At 47.8% G+C, this 21,336-nt stretch overlaps 1 protein-coding gene across 13 annotated transcripts in view; it reads right to left on the bottom strand.

The window, feature by feature from the left end:
- The window catches only part of PMS1 (PMS1 homolog 1, mismatch repair system component), a 2,204,114-nt gene that overhangs the window by 746,390 nt on the left and 1,436,388 nt on the right, over positions 1-21,336 (bottom strand). For 12 of the 13 annotated variants that reach the window (XM_069615650.1, XM_069615653.1, XM_069615661.1 and 9 more), the window contains one exon: positions 3,370-3,492. The exons of the other annotated variant lie outside the window; for it this stretch is intronic. In XM_069615650.1, the coding sequence (XP_069471751.1) occupies positions 3,370-3,492 (123 nt within the window). The remainder of the gene's footprint in view (positions 1-3,369; positions 3,493-21,336) is intronic. 13 annotated transcript variants of the gene reach the window in all.

The raw sequence follows: 21,336 nt of genomic DNA, 5'->3' as shown, positions 1-21,336 counted from the left end.
TCTAGGAGTGTTTGGGTTTCTGCTAGGAGCTTCACTGTATAGGAAAGGTTTTGTTAGGGATCCTTGTTCTTTAAAGGGACAACTTAACCGCCCTGATCCTTTCCGGGTTTTCGGATTGGGAGAGAAGGGTATTGTGGGAGATGTAGTCCCTCTGAGGGTCGATTGTTTGTGTGATCTTGATATTTGTGTTCAGTGACGGGTTTTCTGGTGACTTCTCTGTTTTAAAAGAAGGGATTGGATGGTTTTCCAGGTTTACTGTTTTCCTAGCCCCTCATTCTGCTTCCAGGATGCACTATGGGTTTTGGTTTTGTTTATGCTGAGCATTATGGGAATCTTAGTTTCCCATTATTAGACTATCTGAGAAGCCAGTTTCCCCGAGGTCTTGGGTCATGATTACTAGACAGAAGTTCCCGGAAAGAGACTTCGTTACATCATGTTTATATCTCAATGTTAATGATATTGTCTCAGCCCATATCGATTTGGAAAATATATATTGATATATCTTCAAAACTCTATATATAGCCCAGCCCTAATGCCTTTTATGCATTGTCATAGCCTTATCCTTCCCATGCCAGTCTATGTTATGAATTAATATATGTGGCTTCATTGTGCCCCTCAGCAACCTGCTTACTAATTTACTTTCTACCTTATACTATACTACTCCCCATGGTGTACCACAGTGATTCTGGTCCCATGTGTTCCACTGTAATTTTGCTTGTGTCTACCACTGAAAATCTGTCACCCTGTGCTTTTGCTCAAGCGGACCCTACTGTAATTGTACCCCTCTGTGGTTTTGCTGCCTAGTGTCCCACTGTGATTTTTTCCCCCTTGTGTCCAATACAAATAGTCCCCTCCCGTGAATTTGCTCTGCGATGGCCACGTAACTAATATGGATGTCTCCTAGTTATTGTACCTAGGGACACCAACACCAGCAATCTGCTCTCCATATAATCACTACTATGAACTCTCCTCAGGAAGTATTCTTTCACACTGTCTACTTGCTACCCACGCTTTCATGCTGCATTCCCCTTCCACTCCTTCCTGTGTTCCTCCACTGTCATCCAGTTCCAGTTGCTACCTACTGTCCACTGGCAATTATACCAGCCCACTTTTGGTTGCTTCAGGACATCACCTCAGAAGTACCTTTCCCAAAAGACACCATTACTGAGGCCTAAAGAGCAACCCTACCTAGATGCTGCCATAGCCACACGAGATGGATGGTCCAAGGTGCCCACCAAGCCCTCTACAAACGTCTCTGCACTAACATTCTCAACCTCTGAGATCAAACTAAGTCACTTGCACACAGCAATTGAAAAACACTCCCAACATTCAACTTACACATCGCAGTGCCGGTCAATGCTTCCTAACTCCTGGGTGAACTAGGCTCCCCTAATATGCCTCTATGATGATCGAAATAGATCACCTGGACACAGGCCTGCAAACAGAGCTCAGGGTACTTCCAGTCTGAATGCACCAACACAACATTAAAACTATCTTGCATTATCCCTCCCTGCCCACTATCCTAAAATGCGCCCTTCTCTTTCAGATAGAGACCACACAACTTGCAGCAGTGCATGTTATACATTCCAGTAACATAACAATGTGTAGGACGAAAGGGTATCCAAACTGTGGGCTTGTCCTGTCACAACAGCTGCTCCAGTGAGTATACAGAGGGAAAGAGATTAATGCCTACAGGCCTGCCCCATCAGGTGAGGACATCCAAGACACCTTGGGGCTGTTGACAGGAAATCTGGTCCAGAAAATCAGGAAACTAGGCCATTGCTGGAAGCATCAGTAAACCAGCCATCATTCTTGGGGCCCCTGAACATTCTTTTTGTCCCAGCAAACTGTAGCTGCCCGGCCTGCAGTTTAATTACTTCAGGGAAGGTGTGTGGTGCTAACCTTTGTGACTTGTGGACAACCTTCTATTTCAGATCCTGTTTCATGTACCCACACACAAAGAAATATTAACAGAATATATCTGTGTGTGAAAAATAGAGTCCATCAGACTGTGAAGGAAAAGAGCAGTGACATAATAATTTGTTCAATCTCAACCCCAGTTTTTTCCTTCATACATAATCTCTTATTGTGTTCGTTTTTAAAGTTGGTAACAAATAATGAGGGTTGAATGTTTTCTGTGGATGTGGTTATTTCCATTCCGAAAAACTATATATTGGATGACTTCATTATTGAATAACTGGTCATAGTTCTCTTTCAGAGGATTCCTAAGGTGTGCGCTATAATTTCAGATGGGACACTTGTATCCGCCCCCACCTATATAGGGGGGAATTTAGTGATTTCAGTAACCTACCTCCTGTGTACTGGGAAGGTTGTACCAATGCATCTGAAACCCATAACCAGGCTACATGGAGTCCAAACAAAGCAAAGCAGGACGGTGGGACACCACACACATCTCAACTGTTGGTGCTTTGAGCTCGTCCCTTTTCGTGACCAAGACAGTGGCTCAAAAGTCTTCTGCCAGATTTTAGATGTGATCTTCAGTTTGTGGTGGCAAATAAAAATAGAGGGCTTGTGGCGGCCCAAAGACAAGGTAGAACGGTACGACGTCCTTTCATCGCGCGATGTTTTTTCGCGGGTTTTTTTTTACCACGAATTTAACACCAGCAGCAAATCCATAATTCAAATAATAAGACTTGCCAAAAATAACTCAAAGACAGACCATGGCATCAAACATTATGGCATGTAATAACCTCTTCATGGTAACATAGCCTTACTTCACATTTTCTTTGCTGAGGGGAAAAAAGGCTGAGTATACGGGAGTGGCTGGAGGAGGAAAGGATGATAAAAGTAACATGTATAGTAGGCAGGGACACTGGAGGACAGTTCCTGAATTACATATTGTTTTTTTACAGGTAGAGGGCACACCTTGAACATAAACATAGACCTCAATGAAGGTCCCAGTAGAGGAGCTGGTACAAACCGCCTTCAAGGCAAGCAGGCCCTTTCCTACAAGTCAGTCACCTCTGTGACAGCAGACAAGACCTAGCATTCATGGGATCAGAGAAAATAATCTTATGATCCCCTGAGGTTGAGGTCATCCCTTGAGTAAGGTGAAGTACAGGTGCCAGTATCATAGATGACTAACCTAGCCATTCAGATACAATATTATGTGTGTGTTGTCACCACTGTGGCAGCATTTAGCTCAATACCATATAGGTTTACTTTTCCTGCTTAGCTTCTCTTGTACTTGGCAGGATTCAAGTTGGTGGTAGGAAGATGAATAGTAATATTAATAAACTTGAAGGCACAAAGAAGAGGTTCATCATAACCTTTTCCAAGAATTATACGACTTACAGGAGTGCAACATTCTTTGTAAACTCTTCAGGACACAGCAAATAAAAAATGTACCTTTAGAATATCCTTTTGACAGACAGGGCGACGATTTATGAAAAGGAAACTTCTTTCTGGACTTGAAAGGCTGGTCAAACTGCAGTCAGAGCTTGGACTTGGAAGAAACCCATGTATAAACATCTATAATGAGTATGAAAATACAAATATGGATAATAGATTAGTCGCTCACAGTACAATGTTTAGTCATTTATATGTTGTAGACCTTCCAGGATCGCATGCAAACATTTCTGATGCTTAAAGAGATGCATCAGCCGACAAACAACAAAAAGGTACAAAAAGATAGGTGGCTAAAATGTTATCTTCTAAAACACTGTAATCTTGGACCTATATTTTATTTGGAAGTCCTTCAAGATGTCATGGCAGTTGGATAATGCACAGGTTACTTACCTGTAACTCTTCTTCTCCAACATGGGTCTTGCATGGTTTCAGATGCTCATGAATAGTCCCCGTCATCAGCCCTGGAATTCTTGGTAAAAGAAAGCATTTTAGCTTTAAACGTTTAACTGCTTGTCTCCTATTGTAACGCTCACCTGATTCTCGCAGAGGCACCGGTCTTGACTGGGCGACTACCGTATCTTCAAAGGTGATGTGCAGCACCTGTTTGGCTCTTTGGGCTGGACCTCTGTGCCCTGTATGCCTGACGTGCAGAGAGGATGTCTGCAGATAGAAAATACGGGGTTAATGAACTGGGGTTATTGGGGTGTCCCTATCTCTTTCCTCTTCTCCTCTCCTGTAGACCCCCACAGGTTAACGCTCTCACCTTAGGTAAGTGAATGCCGAGCTCTCCATCTGCCTCGGGGCAGGGTGCTGTAACCAGTTCCTTCACTGGATAGGTAGCGCAGGCCTCTTGACTTCAGAGGACTGCTGTCCGTCGTTTACTGCACGAACGGTAAGTTTCGAGTAACTCAAATGTCTTTAAAGTCTTTAATAATGATGTCTCTTGTTTTGCAGGGTTCCGGCGATGGCGGATGACGGGCTGAAGTGAGTTGAAGAAGGAGCCCGTGTGATGAATAGAAGCGCCTGGAAGCACGTAAGTAAGCGCTTGTTGCCAGCTTCACGATGCGCTCTAACTGTCTTTTATTTTGCAGGTACAAGTTCGGAGCGGCTGCAGGGTGCCGGGATACCCACTGGGTTAGATGTGGAAAGGAGTAATGGCACGTGAGTATTAAAGTTCCCCAATGTCTTTAAACGCACCTTGTTTTGTCTTTCAGATGCGGGATGCAGCGCCGACGGCCTCCGGAGCGTGCGAAGAGTTGGTAAGCTTTTGTCTTTCAGATGCCGGAATGCAGTGTGAAGACCTCCGGAGCGCACGAAGAGTAGGTAAGCCTTTGCCTTTCAGATGCCGGAATGCTAACCTGTTCTTTCTTGTCTTTATAGGAGTTGCTGAAGACTGGATTCAGGATGGTAAGCCTTTTTCCTTAGGCCCAGGACCGGATGCAGAAGACACGATGAGCGTTCTGCTGCAGAGGGTGCAGAATAACGCAAAGCAAGATTCATCCACCGGGTGTGGTTTAAATAGCCTCCTGTAGTGCTTAGGTGTCTCCTTCCACAGCCACGCCTAAGTAAGAAAAGAGTTCCTGGTAAGAAAAGAGTTCCTGCCTTCCAGAAGAGTTCCAGTGTTCTGAATCTAGGGAGTGGCTCCAGCCCCACCAAACAGGAAAAGTAGTTCCAAACAGAAGAGGATCAGAGACTCAACTGGCAGGCAAGTAAGCAGTATGGTCTGCTGCAGGTAAGTCCACCCAAGCATTATGAGCCCGGCGCTTCCAGCGCTGGGACTGGGCATATTTATGAGCCTGGTGCCACTGGCGCCAGGACTGGGTCCAAAAGGTCCCAATTGGGACTGGTTGGCACTCGGAACCTGGGTTATGGATCTGCTTCCAAGGGAGTTGGGAAAACCCTGACCTTTTGGAAGCAGAGACCATGACAGTACCCCCCCTCAAGGCCCCTCCCAAACTGGGCTTCTCCGGGGGTTTTGGCTTGTCAGGAAATGTTCGGTGAAATCTTTTGATTAGGCGAGGAGCGTGGACATATTCAGCAGGTTCCCAGGATCTCTCTTGGGGGCCGTAGCCTTTCCAGTCAATTAGGTAGAATAGTTTAGATTTGGAGATCTTGGAGTCCAGAATGCTTTTGACTTCAAACTCGAGTTCTCCATCAACTAGGATAGGTTTTGGAGATTTGGTTAGTAGGGTTTGAGGTTGCACGGGTTTTAATAGAGAAACGTGGAAGACCGGATGTATCTTCATGTGCGGTGGCAAGTCCAACTTGACCGCTACTGGGTTTACTATGGTAGTGATGGAATAGGGACCAAGGTATCTTGGGTTGAATGTGCGTGGCCCTTTTAGAGATAGATATTTGGTGGATAACCAGACTTGATCCCCTACTTGGTAGTGAGGGGCTTCCTTCCGATGTTGATCTGCTCCTTTCTTGTATTGTTCTTTAGCCCTTTGAAGGTGAGAAACAGCTTCCTTAAAGGCTTGGGTGATTGTAGAATGCAGGTAGTCTACTGCTGGTGTTTCAAGATCTTGGAGGGGATCCAACTCCGAGGTTCGAGGGTGACTGCCGTACAAAAGAAAAAACGGGGTTTTCCCAGTTCCCGAATGGACAGAGTTATTGTAGGCATACTCGGCTATCCAAAGGATATCTTTCCAAGTTTTTTCAGTTTGTTGCAGCATGCAGCGTAAATACTGTTCCAGAGTTTGATTGGTCCTCTCGGTTTGTCCGTCGGTCTGAGGGTGGTGACTGGTCGATAGTCTCACATCAATTTGAGCCGACCGACAGCAACTTCGCCAAAAATGAGAAATAAATTGACTACCTCGATCCGAAATTAGAACCGAAGGAAAACCGTGCAGTCGGACGATGTTTTCGAGAAATTCTCGGGCCAGAGTTGCTGCTGTTGGCAAGCCTTTGAGCGGAATGAAATGCGCCATCTTGGAGAATAAGTCCACGATTACTAGAATCGTATTGTATCCGGAGCATGGAGGTAGATCGGTGATGAAGTCCATAGAAAGCGTATGCCAAGGGCGAGGTGGGATGTCAATAGGGCGTAAGAGGCCTGCTGGTCTTTCCTTTTGACTCTTGCTTTGGGCGCATACTCCACAGGACATTATAAAGTCTCTGATATCTTTTTTCCAAGACGGCCACCAGAAGTAGCGCTTGATCTTTTCTGAGGTCTTGGCTATACCGGGATGACCTTCCATTAAAGAGTCGTGATAACAAGAGATTACTTTTTTCTGTAAATTGTGCTGGGTAGGTATAATCGTTCTTGGAAATACAATAAGTTGTCCTTTACTGCAAAGTCCTTTCCCTGCAGATGCCAATTCTGTATGTCTGCTGGAGTTACCAGTTGCCTGGCTTTATCCTTAACTTCCTCTATGGATTCTGTGGCGATTACAGAATTCTTTGTTCGGGAATGATTGGTACAGGTTTAGGGTTGATCAAGGGTTCTTCCACTCCCATCCGAGAAAGGGCATCGGCTTTACCGTTCTTTGTACCAGGTCGATAGGTAATTATGAAAAACTTGGCAAAGAATAATGCCCAACGGAGTTGTCTAGAGGATTGGGCTTTTGCGGTTTTCAAATATTGCAAGTTTCGGTGATCCGTAATCACAGTAACGGTGTGTCGGGCCCCCAGCAGATAATGCCGCCAAGCCTTAAAGGCAGACTTGATAGCCAGAAGTTCCTTGTCAGTAATCGTGTAATTGACTGCAGGAGGCGAGAATTTGCAGGACCAAAATGCCACGGGATGCAACTGATTGGTTACCGGGTCCTTTTGTGATAGAACTGCCCCCATGGCAAGGCTTGAAGCATCAGTTTCCACGATGTAGGGGAGTTCGGGGCGAGGGTGTTTTAAGATTGGTGCAGAGATAAATTTAGTCTTCAAATCCTGGAAAGCTTGTTCCGCCTCGGTAGACCATTCAAAACGTTTGTTTTTCTTTAACAAGGCAGTGATGGGCTGGACTATTCGAGAGAACTCGGGGATAAACCTGCGGTAAAAGTTAGCGAAGCCTAACATGCTTTGCACACCTTTTACGGAGGATGGTGATGGCCATTTGAGAACTGCATCGACCTTCTTTGAATCCATACGCACTCCGCCAGGTGATAATATGAATCCCAAGAATTCAACTTCAGTCACGTTGAAAACACATTTTTCCAACTTAGCGAAAAGTTTGTGTTGACGCAATCTTTCGAGGACCATTTTCACGTGTTTCCGATGTTCAGATTCCGATGAAGAATAAACGAGAATGCCGTCGATATAAACAACAACACACACATCTATGAGCTCTCTGAGGACATCGTTCATAAAATATTGAAAGGCGGCTGGGGCATTGCAAAGTCCGAAGGGCATGACCTGATATTCAAATAGCCCATACTTGGTGCGGAAGGCCGTCTTCCATTCATCGCCCTCTTTTACTCGTACCAAGTGGTAAGCTCCTCTAAGATCCTGCTTTGTATATATGCATGCTTTTCTGACTTGGTCCAGGAGTTCAGGGATCAAAGGTAACGGATATCTATTCTTAACGGTGATCTGGTTCAGGGAGCGATAATCGATACAAGTTCTAAGGTCTCCTTCCTTTTTTGGAACGAAGAACAAAGCTGAAGAGGCAGGGGACTTGGAAGGACGAATAAACCCATTTGCCAGGTATTGATCCAGGTGTTGTCGAAGGTGAAGGTTCTAAGGCTCGGTGAGGGCATAAATTCTACTACAAGGAGGAGTAGATCCAGGTATCAGGTCTATCTGGCAGTCATAAGACCTATGAGGAGGTAGAGAGTTAGCCTGCTCCTTCCGGAAAACATCTTGGTATTCTAGGTATTCGGGAGGTAACTGGGGAGTCTCTGAAGAAATTGCTGCCAGTGCAACACCAGGTGGAGGGTGACAAGTAGAGACACATTCTGGAAACTGGACCGTTCTTGCTCGCCAATCGATCAGAGGATTGTGTTTCTCTAACCAAGGTATTCCTAGAATAATCTGGAACTGAGGGGCCTTGATCACATCGAACACGATCTTCTCATGGTGTCCATCTTGACTTACTAGCGTCACCTCTTGAGTGGTATGCGTTACTGGCCCGGAGACTATCTCCGTACCATCCACCGTAGTAATGACGTCCTTTACAGCCTTGGGACAAAGAGTTAGATTCATCCTCAAAACCATTTCATGATCCACATAATTGCCGATGGCACCGCTGTCGACGTAAGCTTCAATTGCATGTAATCGATCCGGGTTATCAGGGCTAATGAGGACCATAGGTATCACGAAATGCGAGGTCACGGAACTGGTTTTCACGCTCGGCAAGAGGACCTCTATTCTTGTCGGGCGCGGTCGTTTCCCTGCTCAGAGTTTGTAACTATGGTAACTGCAGCTCCTACTGCCTTCTTGGCAGGTTTCACCGGACAGAATCGAAGATAGTGCCCTGAGTTTCCGCAATATAGGCATAATTGCAACTGTCTTCTCCTTTCCTGCTCCCTTTGTGTTAGAGGACCTTTCAGACCCCCTATTTGCATGGGTTCCCCGGAGTCTACTCCTTTGGATGGAGTTGGCGGTTTGGAAAATACTCGAGCATCAAACTTGGAACGATCGGCCTTCCTGTTCTGCAGTCTGTGATCTATTTGAACGACCAAGTCTATATAATCCGAACAGTCTTGTGGGGGATTCACTACTTGGGCTAAAATGTCTTTGAGCTCTCCACGTAGACCTCTATAAAACAGCGTAATCCTTTTGTCCTCAGGCCATTGAGTTTCCACTATTAGTCTATTGAAAGATGCAATATAAGCCAAAAGGTCTTGATTACCCTGTCGCAACGAAAGAAGCTCATTGTCCAAGGCCTGCCCCTGTGAATGTCTTGCGAACAGTTTTTCCATACTAAGCTGAAAGGCTTGAAAATCATGGAGAACCGGATCATCTTGATTAACTAGAGGGATCGACCAGTCTGCCGCATTGCCACTAAGGTACGAAAGTACAAAAGCTACTTTAGCTTGATCAGTTGGAAAGGCTGCTGGCCGGCATAAGAAGTGCAACCGGCACTGATTGATAAATACCGCAAACCTCTTTGGGTCACCAGAAAATCGTTCGGGCGGAGCCAAAGGTACATTCCCAGGTAGGTTGATCTGCACTGGATTCATAGAGGATGTTGAAGGAAGATTTGCCCCTGATGCGGGTAGCGGGGTCTGTCCGGCTTGTGACTGTAGCAATTGTCTAGCAAGATCATCTGTTCTCTCCTTGGAAATAATTAGTTCCCTTCTTAGAGCGTTCGTTTCCTGACGAGCTGCATGCACTTCTGCCCTTAGTTCCCCAAGTAACCGGCTAGGTGGTCAGTATCCGAGGTTTCCATAGCGCCTGGGCGAGAGTTTTGCGGTTGGCTTTGCGTTCTGTAACGCTCACCTGATTCTCACAGAGGCGCCGGTCTTGACTGGGCGACTACCGTATCTTCAAAGGTGATGTGCAGCACCCGGTTGGCTCTTTGGGCTGGACCTCTGTGCCCTGTATGCCTGACGTGCAGAGAGGATGTCTGCAGATAGAAAATACGGGGTTAATGAACTGGGGTTATTGGGGTGTCCCTATCTCTTTCCTCTTCTCCTCTCCTGTAGACCCCCACAGGTTAACGCTCTCACCTTAGGTAAGTGAATTCTGAGCTCTCCATCTGCCTCGGGGCAGGGTGCTGTAACCAGTTCCTTCACTGGATAGGTAGCGCAGGCCTCTTGACTTCAGAGGACTGCTGTCCGTCGTTTACTGCACGAACGGTAAGTTTCGAGTAACTCAAATGTCTTTAAAGTCTTTAATAATGATGTCTCTTGTTTTGCAGGGTTCCGGCGATGGCGGATGACGGGCTGAAGTGAGTTGAAGAAGGAGCCCGTGTGATGAATAGAAGCGCCTTGAAGCATGTAAGTAAGCGCTTGTTGCCAGCTTCACGATGCGCTCTAACTGTCTTTTATTTTGCAGGTACAAGTTCAGAGCGGCTGCAGGGTGCCGGGATACCCAATGGGTTAGATGTGGAAAGGAGTAATGGCACGTGAGTATTAAAGTTCCCCAATGTCTTTAAACGCACCTTGTTTTGTCTTTCAGATGCCGGAATGCAGTGTGAAGACCTCCGGAGCGCACGAAGAGTAGGTAAGCCTTTGCCTTTCAGATGCCGGAATGCTAACCTGTTCTTTCTTGTCTTTATAGGAGTTGCTGAAGACTGGATTCAGGATGGTAAGCCTTTTTCCTTAGGCCCAGGACCGGATGCAGAAGACACGATGAGCGTTCTGCTGCAGAGGGTGCAGAATAACGCAAAGCAAGATTCATCCACCGGGTGTGGTTTAAATAGCCTCCTGTAGTGCTTAGGTGTCTCCTTCCACAGCCACGCCTAAGTAAGAAAAGAGTTCCTGGTAAGAAAAGAGTTCCTGCCTTCCAGAAGAGTTCCAGTGTTCTGAATCTAGGGAGTGGCTCCAGCCCCACCCAACAGGAAAAGTAGTTCCAAACAGAAGAGGATCAGAGACTCAACTGGCAGGCAAGTAAGCAGCATGGTCTGCTGCAGGTAAGTCCACCCAAGCATTATGAGCCCGGCGCTTCCAGCGCTGGGACTGGGCATATTTATGAGCCTGGTGCCACTGGCGCCAGGACTGGGTCCAAAAGGTCCCAATTGGGACTGGTTGGCACTCGGAACCTGGGTTATGGATCTGCTTCCAAGGGAGTTGGCAAAACCCTGACCTTTTGGAAGCAGAGACCATGACACCTATATAGCCTATCAGTGTCCTTTGGACCATATATCCCTCTGTCAATGACACTCGTCCTCCTAAGATCCACCCTTGGTAGCTATCTTCAGATTTGGTAGCATACGTAAAGTGGCAGCATGAACCATGAAAAGCCAGAGTGGGGAAGGAGGGAGGGCTTGCATGTGAATCTATGCAAGAGCCATGCAGGAGAAGAACAAGTTACTTACCAAACTTGTAACGTTCTTTCGATGGGATGTTCCTCCAGCGTATTCCTTAACTTTGATGTTATCCATTCAAGCTTGCTGGCCTTGGAAAAAAAATATTTCAGTAGAGGGCGCTGCGCGTCGACATCCCTCGAGTCGGTGTCCCTCGACAGCCTCCGTATCGGCGCCGACGTCATTATGAGTACAAATAGACTTGCGCAGCGTCCGTTGCTCAGTTCCGTTTTGAAGTTCAGATTTGCTTTGCATTAATTGTTAGTAACCTTGAAGGAGCGTAAACTGCAACTACAAGGGAAGATTTACTGCGGGGATGGATGGGAGGGGCGATAAGGAATACATCGGAGGAACATCCCATCGAAAGAACGTTACCAGTTTGGTAAGTAACTTGTTCTTCGAAGGGATTGTGTCCTCCGACATAGTCCTTATCTTTGATAGACTCCCATAGCAGTAGTGTAAAGAGGAGGTGGGAGTAAAGATGAAATATTTCCCTTTAAAGATGTACAGAATGCAACACAGCTTTCCCAATTCTTGTATCCTGGCTAGAGGAGGAATCCAGGCTGTAAAATGTGGTAAAAGTATGTGTGGACAACCATGTGGCAGCTGCACATATATCTTTAATTGGAATCCCTCTTTGGAGGGCCGAAGAGGCTGCGATACCCCTGGTTGAATGAGCCCTAAAATGTTCAGGGGGTTCTTTTCCTGCCAATTTGTAGCATTTTAGAATGGTTAAAATGATCCATCTTGAAATGGACTGCTTTGTGATTGACTATCCTAATTTGTGTCCTGCGTATCCAACAAAGCTTTTAATATAAAAACTCAAGGCACGCCTTGGATCCAGCCTGTGTAACCTCTCTTCCTCTTTCCCTGGGTGGGGAGGAGGATAGAACAAAGGTAAGTTTATTTTCTGAGTAATGTGGAATTCAGAGACCGCCTTTGGGAGAAAACTAGGCTTCACTTGTAAAACAACCTTGTCTTTATGAAAGATAATATGAGGAGGTTTGTAAGGTAGAGCTTGTAATTCGCCATCTCTTCTGGCGGAAAGTTAGAGCCACTAGAAAAACTGTTTTAAGAGTGAGAAATCCTAATGAACAGGAATGAAGTGGTTCAAAAGGAGTACCCATCAGAAATTTTAAGACTAAATTTAGGTCCCACAATGGGACTTGAAAAGGCTTTGGGGGATAAACATTAGTTAATCCTTTCAGAAATTGAATTACCAGGGGTATTTTGAAATATGAAGGCTCCTCCGCAGTACGCTTAAAGATAGACAGCGCTACGAGGGTAGCCCTTGATCGTACCAATTTGAAGACCTGAATTTTCTAAGTAAAGCAAGAAAGATAACACCATTGGTGTATTGCATGAAAAGGGTTCAATATTCTCTTCTCTACACCAGCTGCAAAATCTGTTCCAACGGCAGCGGTATAAAGTCTTTGTTGCTGGCCTTCTAGCCGAAAGCAACACCTCCATGATGTCATCCGAGAGATCCCAATCTTTGTATCTCAACCTTTCAGAAACCAAGCGTGAAGGTTGAGGGTTCTGATGTCTGGATGGAGAACTTGACCCTCCCTTCTGCAAGAGAAGATCCTCTCTTTGGGGAAGACGAATCGGAGGAAAGATGCACATGTCTAGAAGGTCTGGGTACCACGTTCTCCTGGCCCAATCCGGGGCAATTAGGATCATGGCTTTCCGGAATCTTCTCAATCTCCTGATCATTTGAGGAATGACAGGGACTGGAGGAAAAGCGTACAGAAGTGGAAACTCCCAGTCCACTACGAACATGTCCCCTAGAGCTCCTCTCGGGGGAAATTCCCTTGAACAAAACTGATCGCACTTCCTGTTGATGCTGGTCGCGAGCAGATCCACTTGAGGGGTTCCCCAAAGGATGAAGATCTCTTGAAGGACTTCCTGAGCTAGCTCCCACTCGTGGGAGACTGTGCTCTGCCTGCTCAGAGCATCCGCCGTCAAGTTTTTCTCTCCGGCTAGGTGAACTGCCGATAGAGAGATTCCTTCTTGAATTGCCCAAAACCAGAGCTGCATGGCCTGTCTGCACAGTGGCAGTGACCCTACGCCTCCGCTTTTGTTGAGGTAGTGCATGGCGACTGTGTTGTCCGTCATTATCAGGACATTCGTTCCCTGTACTGATGGCAGAAAAGCTTTCAGCGCTAGTCTGATTGCTCTCAGCTCCAACAGGTTGATGTGTAGTCTGGACTCCGATGGAGACCAACGACCGCTGATGGTCAAGTCGTTGGCATGGGCTCCCCACCCCGTGAGTGAGGAATCCGTGACTACAGTCATCTCCGGCCATGCCTGCCAAAACTGTTCTCCTTTCAAGATGTTTTCCCGACAGGCCCATCACTGAAGGTCTCGAGCTACTCTGACCGGCACTTGTAGGAGATCTGACATTCTTCCTGAGAATTGCGACCATTGGGTTCTTAGTGCCCACTGGAGGGATCTCATTCTCAGACAAGCCTCTGGCACTAGGAAGATGCAGGATGCCATGAGGACTAGCAACCTCAAAAAGTCGAAGGCTGGTAGACGTTGGGCATTTTGAAACTTGATGACCATCTGTAGAATATCTTGAGCCCTCACCTCTGGTGGCGAGGCTTTTCCCAGGGAAGTGTCGAGGACTGCTCCAATGAACTGGAGTCTCTGTAATGGTATCATCTGTGACTTCTTTAAGTTGAGGGAGAAGCCCAGCTTGTGAAGGAAGTGGCAGACATAATCTAGCTGGATCTGAGCTTGTTCCGGAGATACTGCTCTGATCAACCAATCGTCCAGGTAGGGGTAGACGTGGATCCCTTCCCTCCTTAGACTTGCAGCCACTACCGACATTAGCTTGGTAAACACCCTCGGGGCGGAGGTCAGCCCAAATGGCAGAACTCGAAATTGATAGTGAGAGTTGCCAATTGCGAACCTCAGGTATTTCCTGTGTTTGAGATGGTTTGGCACATGGAAATAAGCATCCTGAAGGTCTAGAGATACCAACCAGTCCTGAAGCCGGAGGGCCTGAAGGATCTGAGAAAGGGTTACCATCTTGAACTTGTCTTTCCTGAGGAATTTGTTCTATTCTCTCAAGTCCAAGATGGGCCTTAGTCCTCCGTCCTTCTTTGGTACTAGGAAGTAGGGGGAATACCAACCCTTGTTCCTCTCCGCTACGGGTACCGGTTCTATGGCACCCTTCTCTAACAGTTCTAAAATCTCCTGCATAAGAAGCGGGTCTGGAAGCTTCAAAGAGTTGTTCCCCGGCGGATGACTCTGAGGAGTGTGTAGGAAGGGCAGGCAGTAACCTTGGGCAACTGTCTCCAATGCCCAAGCATCTGACGTAATAGCCTGCCATTCTGCCAGATGTTGAGTTAACCTGCCCCCTACTGGTGTCTTGTGAGGGGAGACCTCAGAGGGGTTTAGAAGCGGCTGACGCAGATGCCGAGGGTAAGGTGGCACCTGCTGCTGTGCCTTTTGTACCTTTTCCCCCGTCCACCACGGGTGAATCGTCTCTGGCCCCTTTGAGCTGGCTGTCCTCTGCCTTTTCCGAATGAGGAATAAAAGCGAAAGGACATACCCCTCCAGGAAGCTCCAGAGGGACGTTTTGGAGTCTGCCCGATTGCAGCCCCAAGGGATTCCGCTGTTGCCTTGGATGTCTGTAATCTCTCCAGGCTGTCATCAGCCTTCTTTCCAAATAAAGAAGTGTCGTCAAAGGGCATGTTCAGAAGTCTGGCCTGTACATCTGGAGCAAAACCAGACATCCACAACCACACAAGTCTGCGAATTGTGGTACTTGCCGCCATGGCCCTGCTGATGCTGTCAGCAGAATCAATGCCTGTTTGGAGGGACTCGCACATTGCATCTTTTCCATCCCTGATGATGTTTAAGAATGCATCCCTTTCTTCTCCTTCTGGGAGACAGTCAGCCGCAGATGAAGCACACTCCCAAAGTGTAAGGCTGAATCTTGCTCGCGTGCAAGTGGCATTAATCGACTTAAGCGCCTACATGCAGAAAATACTTTTTTTGACATGGCATCAAATCTTTTATCATCCCTGTCCTGTGGAATAGTAGGGTATGCCGACTTACTGTTAAATGAAGTCGCAGCTGGGGGGCGTGGCTAACCGCCATGTAGAGCGGACGTGTCTCCCGAGAGCTCCGCGGTGATGTGCCATGATAAGCTGTCTTTAAGTGACTTTAAAGTGCTCGGGAACCCTACAAGTTGCACCATCCGCAGCAGAACCTCCTCGGCAACTTTTGCACCGTCTCCCAAGCGAAGCAGAGATGGCTAACACCCCTATCCAGCGAGCGAAGAAGGTCACCGAGCGGATTTAAAATGGCGGCTCCCGCTCACTGATCCCTTGAAAGGCCAGAGCGCATTACCATCGCTGGTGAAGCTGCCCCCCGGCGGGAGGAGAGGATCCTGAGCTGCCGACTTGCGCTGGACCTGGAGGAGGGGGACCGAACAGCTACACTCATCGATCGAGAGGACCGATCCGGACGTCCTGATCAGGCTGCCCCTGCCTGCGGTGCGCGACCGGGCTTGGGTGTGCCCTGGACAGTCGAGAGGGCCTCCGGCGTGAGCGGTGGCTGACCGGTACCGCAGAGGTAAGCGGGGGCGGCGGAGGACCACCCCGGACACCTACATCGGAGGCAGGGTGAGGGGGGCCTATTCTACCCCCTGCGCCTGACTTTGCCGCTGGTGGCAACGCAAGAACTTGGGCTGGCCTCCTCGAGGCGTTGTGACCCCCGCTGTCTTCCTTCCCCCCCGCCTGCTGATCCTTCACCGGGGATAGGTGTGGGCGAAAACACCTGACCCCTGCCTGCAGAATGATGCTCCGGTGGACCGCGAGGCCCACTCCTAGGGCCCCCATCACTTCACAGCCAACGGCGGAGGGGGCCGACCGCGCCTGCCTGATCCGAGATGTCTTAGTTACTTACCTGTAACTGTATTTCTCCAGCATTGGTATCTTTCATAGATTCACATGCTTGAATATTCCCCGTCGTCAGACTGGGAATCCTCTGTGATAAATTAAATAATAATAATTTTATATATATATATATATATATATATATATATATATATATATATATATATATATATATATATATATATATATATATATATTACAGTATGATGGATGCCGAGCATAGGAGCAGCCTCTCAGGGGAGGCGGGCGGGCGCATGTGAATCTATGAAAGATACCAATGCTGGAGAAATACAGTTACAGGTAAGTAACTAAGACTTCTCCAGCATTGGATCTTTCATAGATTCAGATGCTCGAATAGAATACCAAGCAGTTAAAACATGCCACCATTATAAACAGATATGCATAATTACAGAAAAACATATTTCTGATCAAACCTTTACCATGCAGCAACACAACGGTTACATACTTCGGGAAAGGTGGGAAAGGAGGCTGGTCCTACCTTACACAAAGAGATGGCGGAGCACTGCCTGTCCAACTGCAGTTTCTTTGTTGGTATCTTCAGTCAGGCAGTAGTGTTTCGTGAAAGTATGGAGAGTGCTCCACGTGGCAGTTCTGCATATGTCTTTCAAGGCCACCCCTGCGTGGAATGCTGTTGACGCCGCCCTTCCTCTGGTGGAGTGCGCAGACGGCGGTCTAGTTAAAGGGTCGCCTTTCAACTGATGACAGTGGGTGATGCAGGACGATACCCAGCGTGCCAGGCTTTGTTTGGATATATGTTGGCCCTTGGAACGGCCAGAGAAGGAAATGAATAGCCGGTTTGAGGAGCGGAACTCCTTGGTTCTTTGCAAGTAAAACTTCAACACCCTAGAAACGTCTAGAGAGTGTAATGTCCTTTCCGCTTCCGAAGCGTGATTCTGGAAGAAGGTTGGTAAAACAATGCGCTCAGTGAACAACATCTCCGAAAGTACCTTGGGGAGGAACTTCGGGTGAGGCCTTAAGATGACGCGGTCCTTCTGGAACAAGGTAAATGGAGGTTCCGAAGACAAAGCTTGCAACTCACTGATCCTTCTGGCCGATGTGATGGCTACCAGGAAGGATGTCTTCCAGGACAAGAATTTCATATCGCATCTATGTATGGGCTCGAACGAGCCTTTGCAGCTGAATTTGCCTTTATCAGCCAATCGTCCAGGTATGGAAAAACGTCCGTTCCTGCTCTCCTGAGACTTGCCGCTACCGGTGCCAGGCACTTTGTGAAAACTCTTGGCGCCGATTTTAGACCGAACGGAAGCACTTGAAACTGAAAGTGGAGCCCTCCCACTGTGAACCTGAGGAACTGCCTGTGTGCTGGATGGATCGGAATGTGGAAGTATGCATCCTCCAAGTCTAAAGTGGCCAAGAAGTCGTGCTTGTTTAACCAAGGTAGCACCCCTTGTAGAGCTACCATCTTGAAAGTTATGCGCTTGATGAACTTGTTGAGAGCCCTCAGGTCCAAGATGGGCCTCCATTGACCGTTTTTCTTTCTGACGAGGAAAAATCGGGAGTAGAAACCTTTTCCCCTCTGAGAATAGGGTACTGGTTCTACTGCTGCCTTCTGGAGCAGTTTTTGCACTTCGGACATGACCTGTCTTAGCATATGCACTCTGCGGGGAGTTGGAGGCAGGGAAGGAGGTTGGTCCAGAAATTCCAAGGTGTGACCCATTCGGATCACCTGTAACACCCATTTGTCTGATGTAATTGACCGCCAGCGCTGGAAAAACTGGCTCACCCTTCCCCCCACCAGGGCGTGGCGAAGGGGGGGGGGGGATTGGTCGTCAGTTCTGCTTGCCTTGCGACTTCCCTTGGGCGGAGCCACGTCTGCCTCTATGGGCGTATCTGTTGGATGACTGATATTTATTGGCTTGGTACGTGCCGCCTTGTGCTTTTTGACCATAGGAGGAACGACTGTATCCCCTGAACTTGGAAGATGAACCTCTAAAGGGACGAAAAGACCGATGGTCCTTACTTTTGTCCTTTAAAGAACTGATGGCTCTGGCTGTGTCAGTGTCTGTCTTGATTACCTTCAAATGGTCATCTATCTTTTTCCCAAAGAGATCTTGGCCGTCAAATGGCATGTCTAGTATCTGCGCCTGAACTTCAGGTCTAAAGTTAGTAGCCTTCATCCAGGCCTGCCTTCTGAGCACTGTGCCGTGCGCCATCTGTCTGAAGCCTGATTCGGCCACATCAACTGCTGCGTCGATCATGTGATCCGATGTTGCTTCACCATCCGCGATTATGGATTTTGCCTCCTCCTGGAACTCCGGTGGTAATTGTTTCGCCAAGTTAGACATGCGGAGCCAAAGCTCGCGATCGAATCTTGCGGTCATGGCCAGTGCATTACCCGCTCTGATTGTAAGTGATGCAGAAGATGATACTTTCCTGCCCATGGCTTCCAATTTACGTCCGTCCTTATCCGGTGGGGCCGACAACGGTGAGGAGGGGTTGGCGAGTTTCTTTCTGGCCGCCACTGTAATAACTGAGTCCGGTTTCGTATGACCCCTTAAACAAAGCGGTGCCGAATCCGGAGCTTTATATTTCTTTTCTGGCCTGGACACCAACGCCGGAGTCGATAAGGGCGTAGATAGGATCTTGGATCCGGAATCCCAGATGGTATCGAGGAGGGGAATTGTGGTCACTGTCCTCCTTCGTTTGTCCCTGTGCTCGTAGAGCACTGATTGCCTTTCCTCCGAAGAAACCTGAATTTTAAACAGTTCTGCGGCTTTACCTATTATGGTGTGGAAAGAGACGAGATCATCCGGTGGTGAGGCCTTGCCCGGCGAGTCTCTCCTCCTGGGCTTCTCGACGACGTAGTCATCCCAATCGTCTGGCTCCTGAGTAATTTCTCCTTCTTCTGGTTCCGAAAATTCACCAAAAGGATCCTCCTGCCAGTCTGATACCGAGATGGTGGACGGTACCATGGTGGGATCTACGTCCGGAGATCGCGGTCTGTGCGATGACTGTGGTGACGGGACTCTTGTAGGTGAAGCACTGTGGGTGCTGCTCCTCGGTCTTCGAGCAGGTGATCTCATTCGTTTTTGCGGTCTACTCCTGTAAGGAGAGCAACCCGATGTGCCTGGAATCGGGGATGACTCTCTAGGAATGGGATTAATCGGAATTTGCTTCTCCCTTTGCCGTTTGTAAAATTCTTCTACAATCCTCTGCATGGATAACATGAGCACCGGGTCATGAGGATATTCGGATTCTCCCGTGGACGGGTGCCAAGGAGGGCTGTATTGCTTCGGTAAGGGACCGATGGACTCTTCCACCACTTCCGCATCGGAGAATTCTTCCTGAAGAATTATATCCGGAAGTTCTGCCATGTGCCCCAAAGGTGAAAATTGCTGTACCAGAGGTTCAGTTACAGTATTCTTCTCAATGATATTGCTTGTAATGACAGGAGCTTCAAGAGTGAGAGGCAGTAATTCTTCTGTAACTGCCGAAATTTGCGGTGCCTCTGAAGGCGTTATGGATGATGATATCCTCGTCGACGACTGAGATTTTCCCGTCGACGAGGGCTTCGCCGTCGACTGAGATTGTCCCGTCGACGACAGAGATTGTCCCGTCGACGGAGGCTTCGCTGTCGACTGAGCTTTTCCCGTTGACGACTGAGATTTTCCCGTCGACAAGGGATTCGTCGTCGACGACTGACCTTTTCCCGTCGACGAGGGCTTCGTTGACGAATGTGGAGTGTGTTACGTGGACGATTGCGTCATGGAGGAATGCTTCGTGGACGAGTGGTGTTTCTTGCTCGTCGACGATTGCTTCGCAGTCGACATGTCCGATGACGATGATCTAACTGTCGACGATGTCTTAAGCGTCGTCGTCGTCGATGCTGGTTTCGTCGACGGTATGGCCGATGACGGGCCTTTACCTTTCCCTTCATTCGTGGGCGGTATACCTGCCGACGACTGCCCCCCCCCCGTTTTTTGCAAACTCCTCCTTACCTCTGGAGGCAGATTTTGCTGACTTTTTCTGGCTTGATAGGTCAACTGGAGGCAGAAAGGGTATCAATTCCAGCTTCCTCTTTTTGGATTTGGGAGAGGAACTCCTTTCCACTGAAGAGGCCCTTCTCTTTGAAGTTTGCCTCTCAGATGGAATGCTGGATTGGACAGGAGCTGTTCTGACAGACTCTTCGTCCGAAGATTGATCCCTGGATTCCAGGTATGAAAGGAGTCTTGCCTGAAGAGTCTATGCCTGTCATGAAGGGTCTTAGTGGAAAAGGTTTTACAAATCTCGCATTTTTTAATGTCATGTGGGTACAGACAAATGCAATGCTCGTGGGGGTCCTTGTAGTAAACCAATTTCTTCTTGCACCTCGTGCAGTCCCTGAACAGGGAAGGCTTCTTGACAGCCTGAGGTGCCTCCATTTCTGAAGAGAAGTTCAGTCGACGATTTTGAGAGGAAAACAACAAGTTTTGCCACCAAGGTTAATTGGAAAGAAAGCCCCTAAGAAGGGGAACAAGATGGAATATATTTTACAAATATATTCCACACAAAAGTAGAAAGAATTTGAGAAAGCTCAGAGAGCTTGAGGATTCCCTGTGTCTGATAGACTGCGGTGAAAAATCTGAAGATGGCTGCCGGGGGCGGAGCTTAAGCCCTGCCACCTCATTGGCTGGGGCCATAAAGGACCAAAGTGAGGTGGAGGGACTACACAATGAAGTGGCTCATAGGCTATAATGGGCTATGTACATGCACTGCTAGGTGGCAGTGTATATATGGGATACATTACTCACCGTAATCGTATTTCTGATGCTTGTATCTGCTTAGATTCACATGCTGTGCATAGGCCGACATCTAGTGGAAGCTGCGGAGTATTACAGTTTGTTTTTCGAAAGTCGAAAATGGGCGTCGACACAGGCGTGCCAGTAATACTATCCCTAGTGTGACGTCCACTGTACCCAAGATCCCTCACGCGTGTAGGATCCTCAGATTGTATTTTTTCTGACATGAGGAAGCATGAGGAGTAGCGTGAGTACAGATAATCCAAGCAGATAGACAGAAAAGGTAAGACTACAAGCAATCATGCGCCTTCTCTCGGAGGGGAGGAAGGGTGGGTCGCATGTGAATCTAAGCAGATACAAGCATCAGAAATACGATTACGGTGAGTAA

The sequence above is a fragment of the Ambystoma mexicanum genome, chromosome 9, assembly GCF_040938575.1.
Source record: "Ambystoma mexicanum isolate Mex_15411 chromosome 9, UKY_AmexF1_1, whole genome shotgun sequence".
In the NCBI taxonomy this organism is placed as follows: Eukaryota; Metazoa; Chordata; class Amphibia; order Caudata; family Ambystomatidae; genus Ambystoma; species Ambystoma mexicanum.
This window is presented reverse-complemented; position numbering and strand designations above follow the sequence as displayed.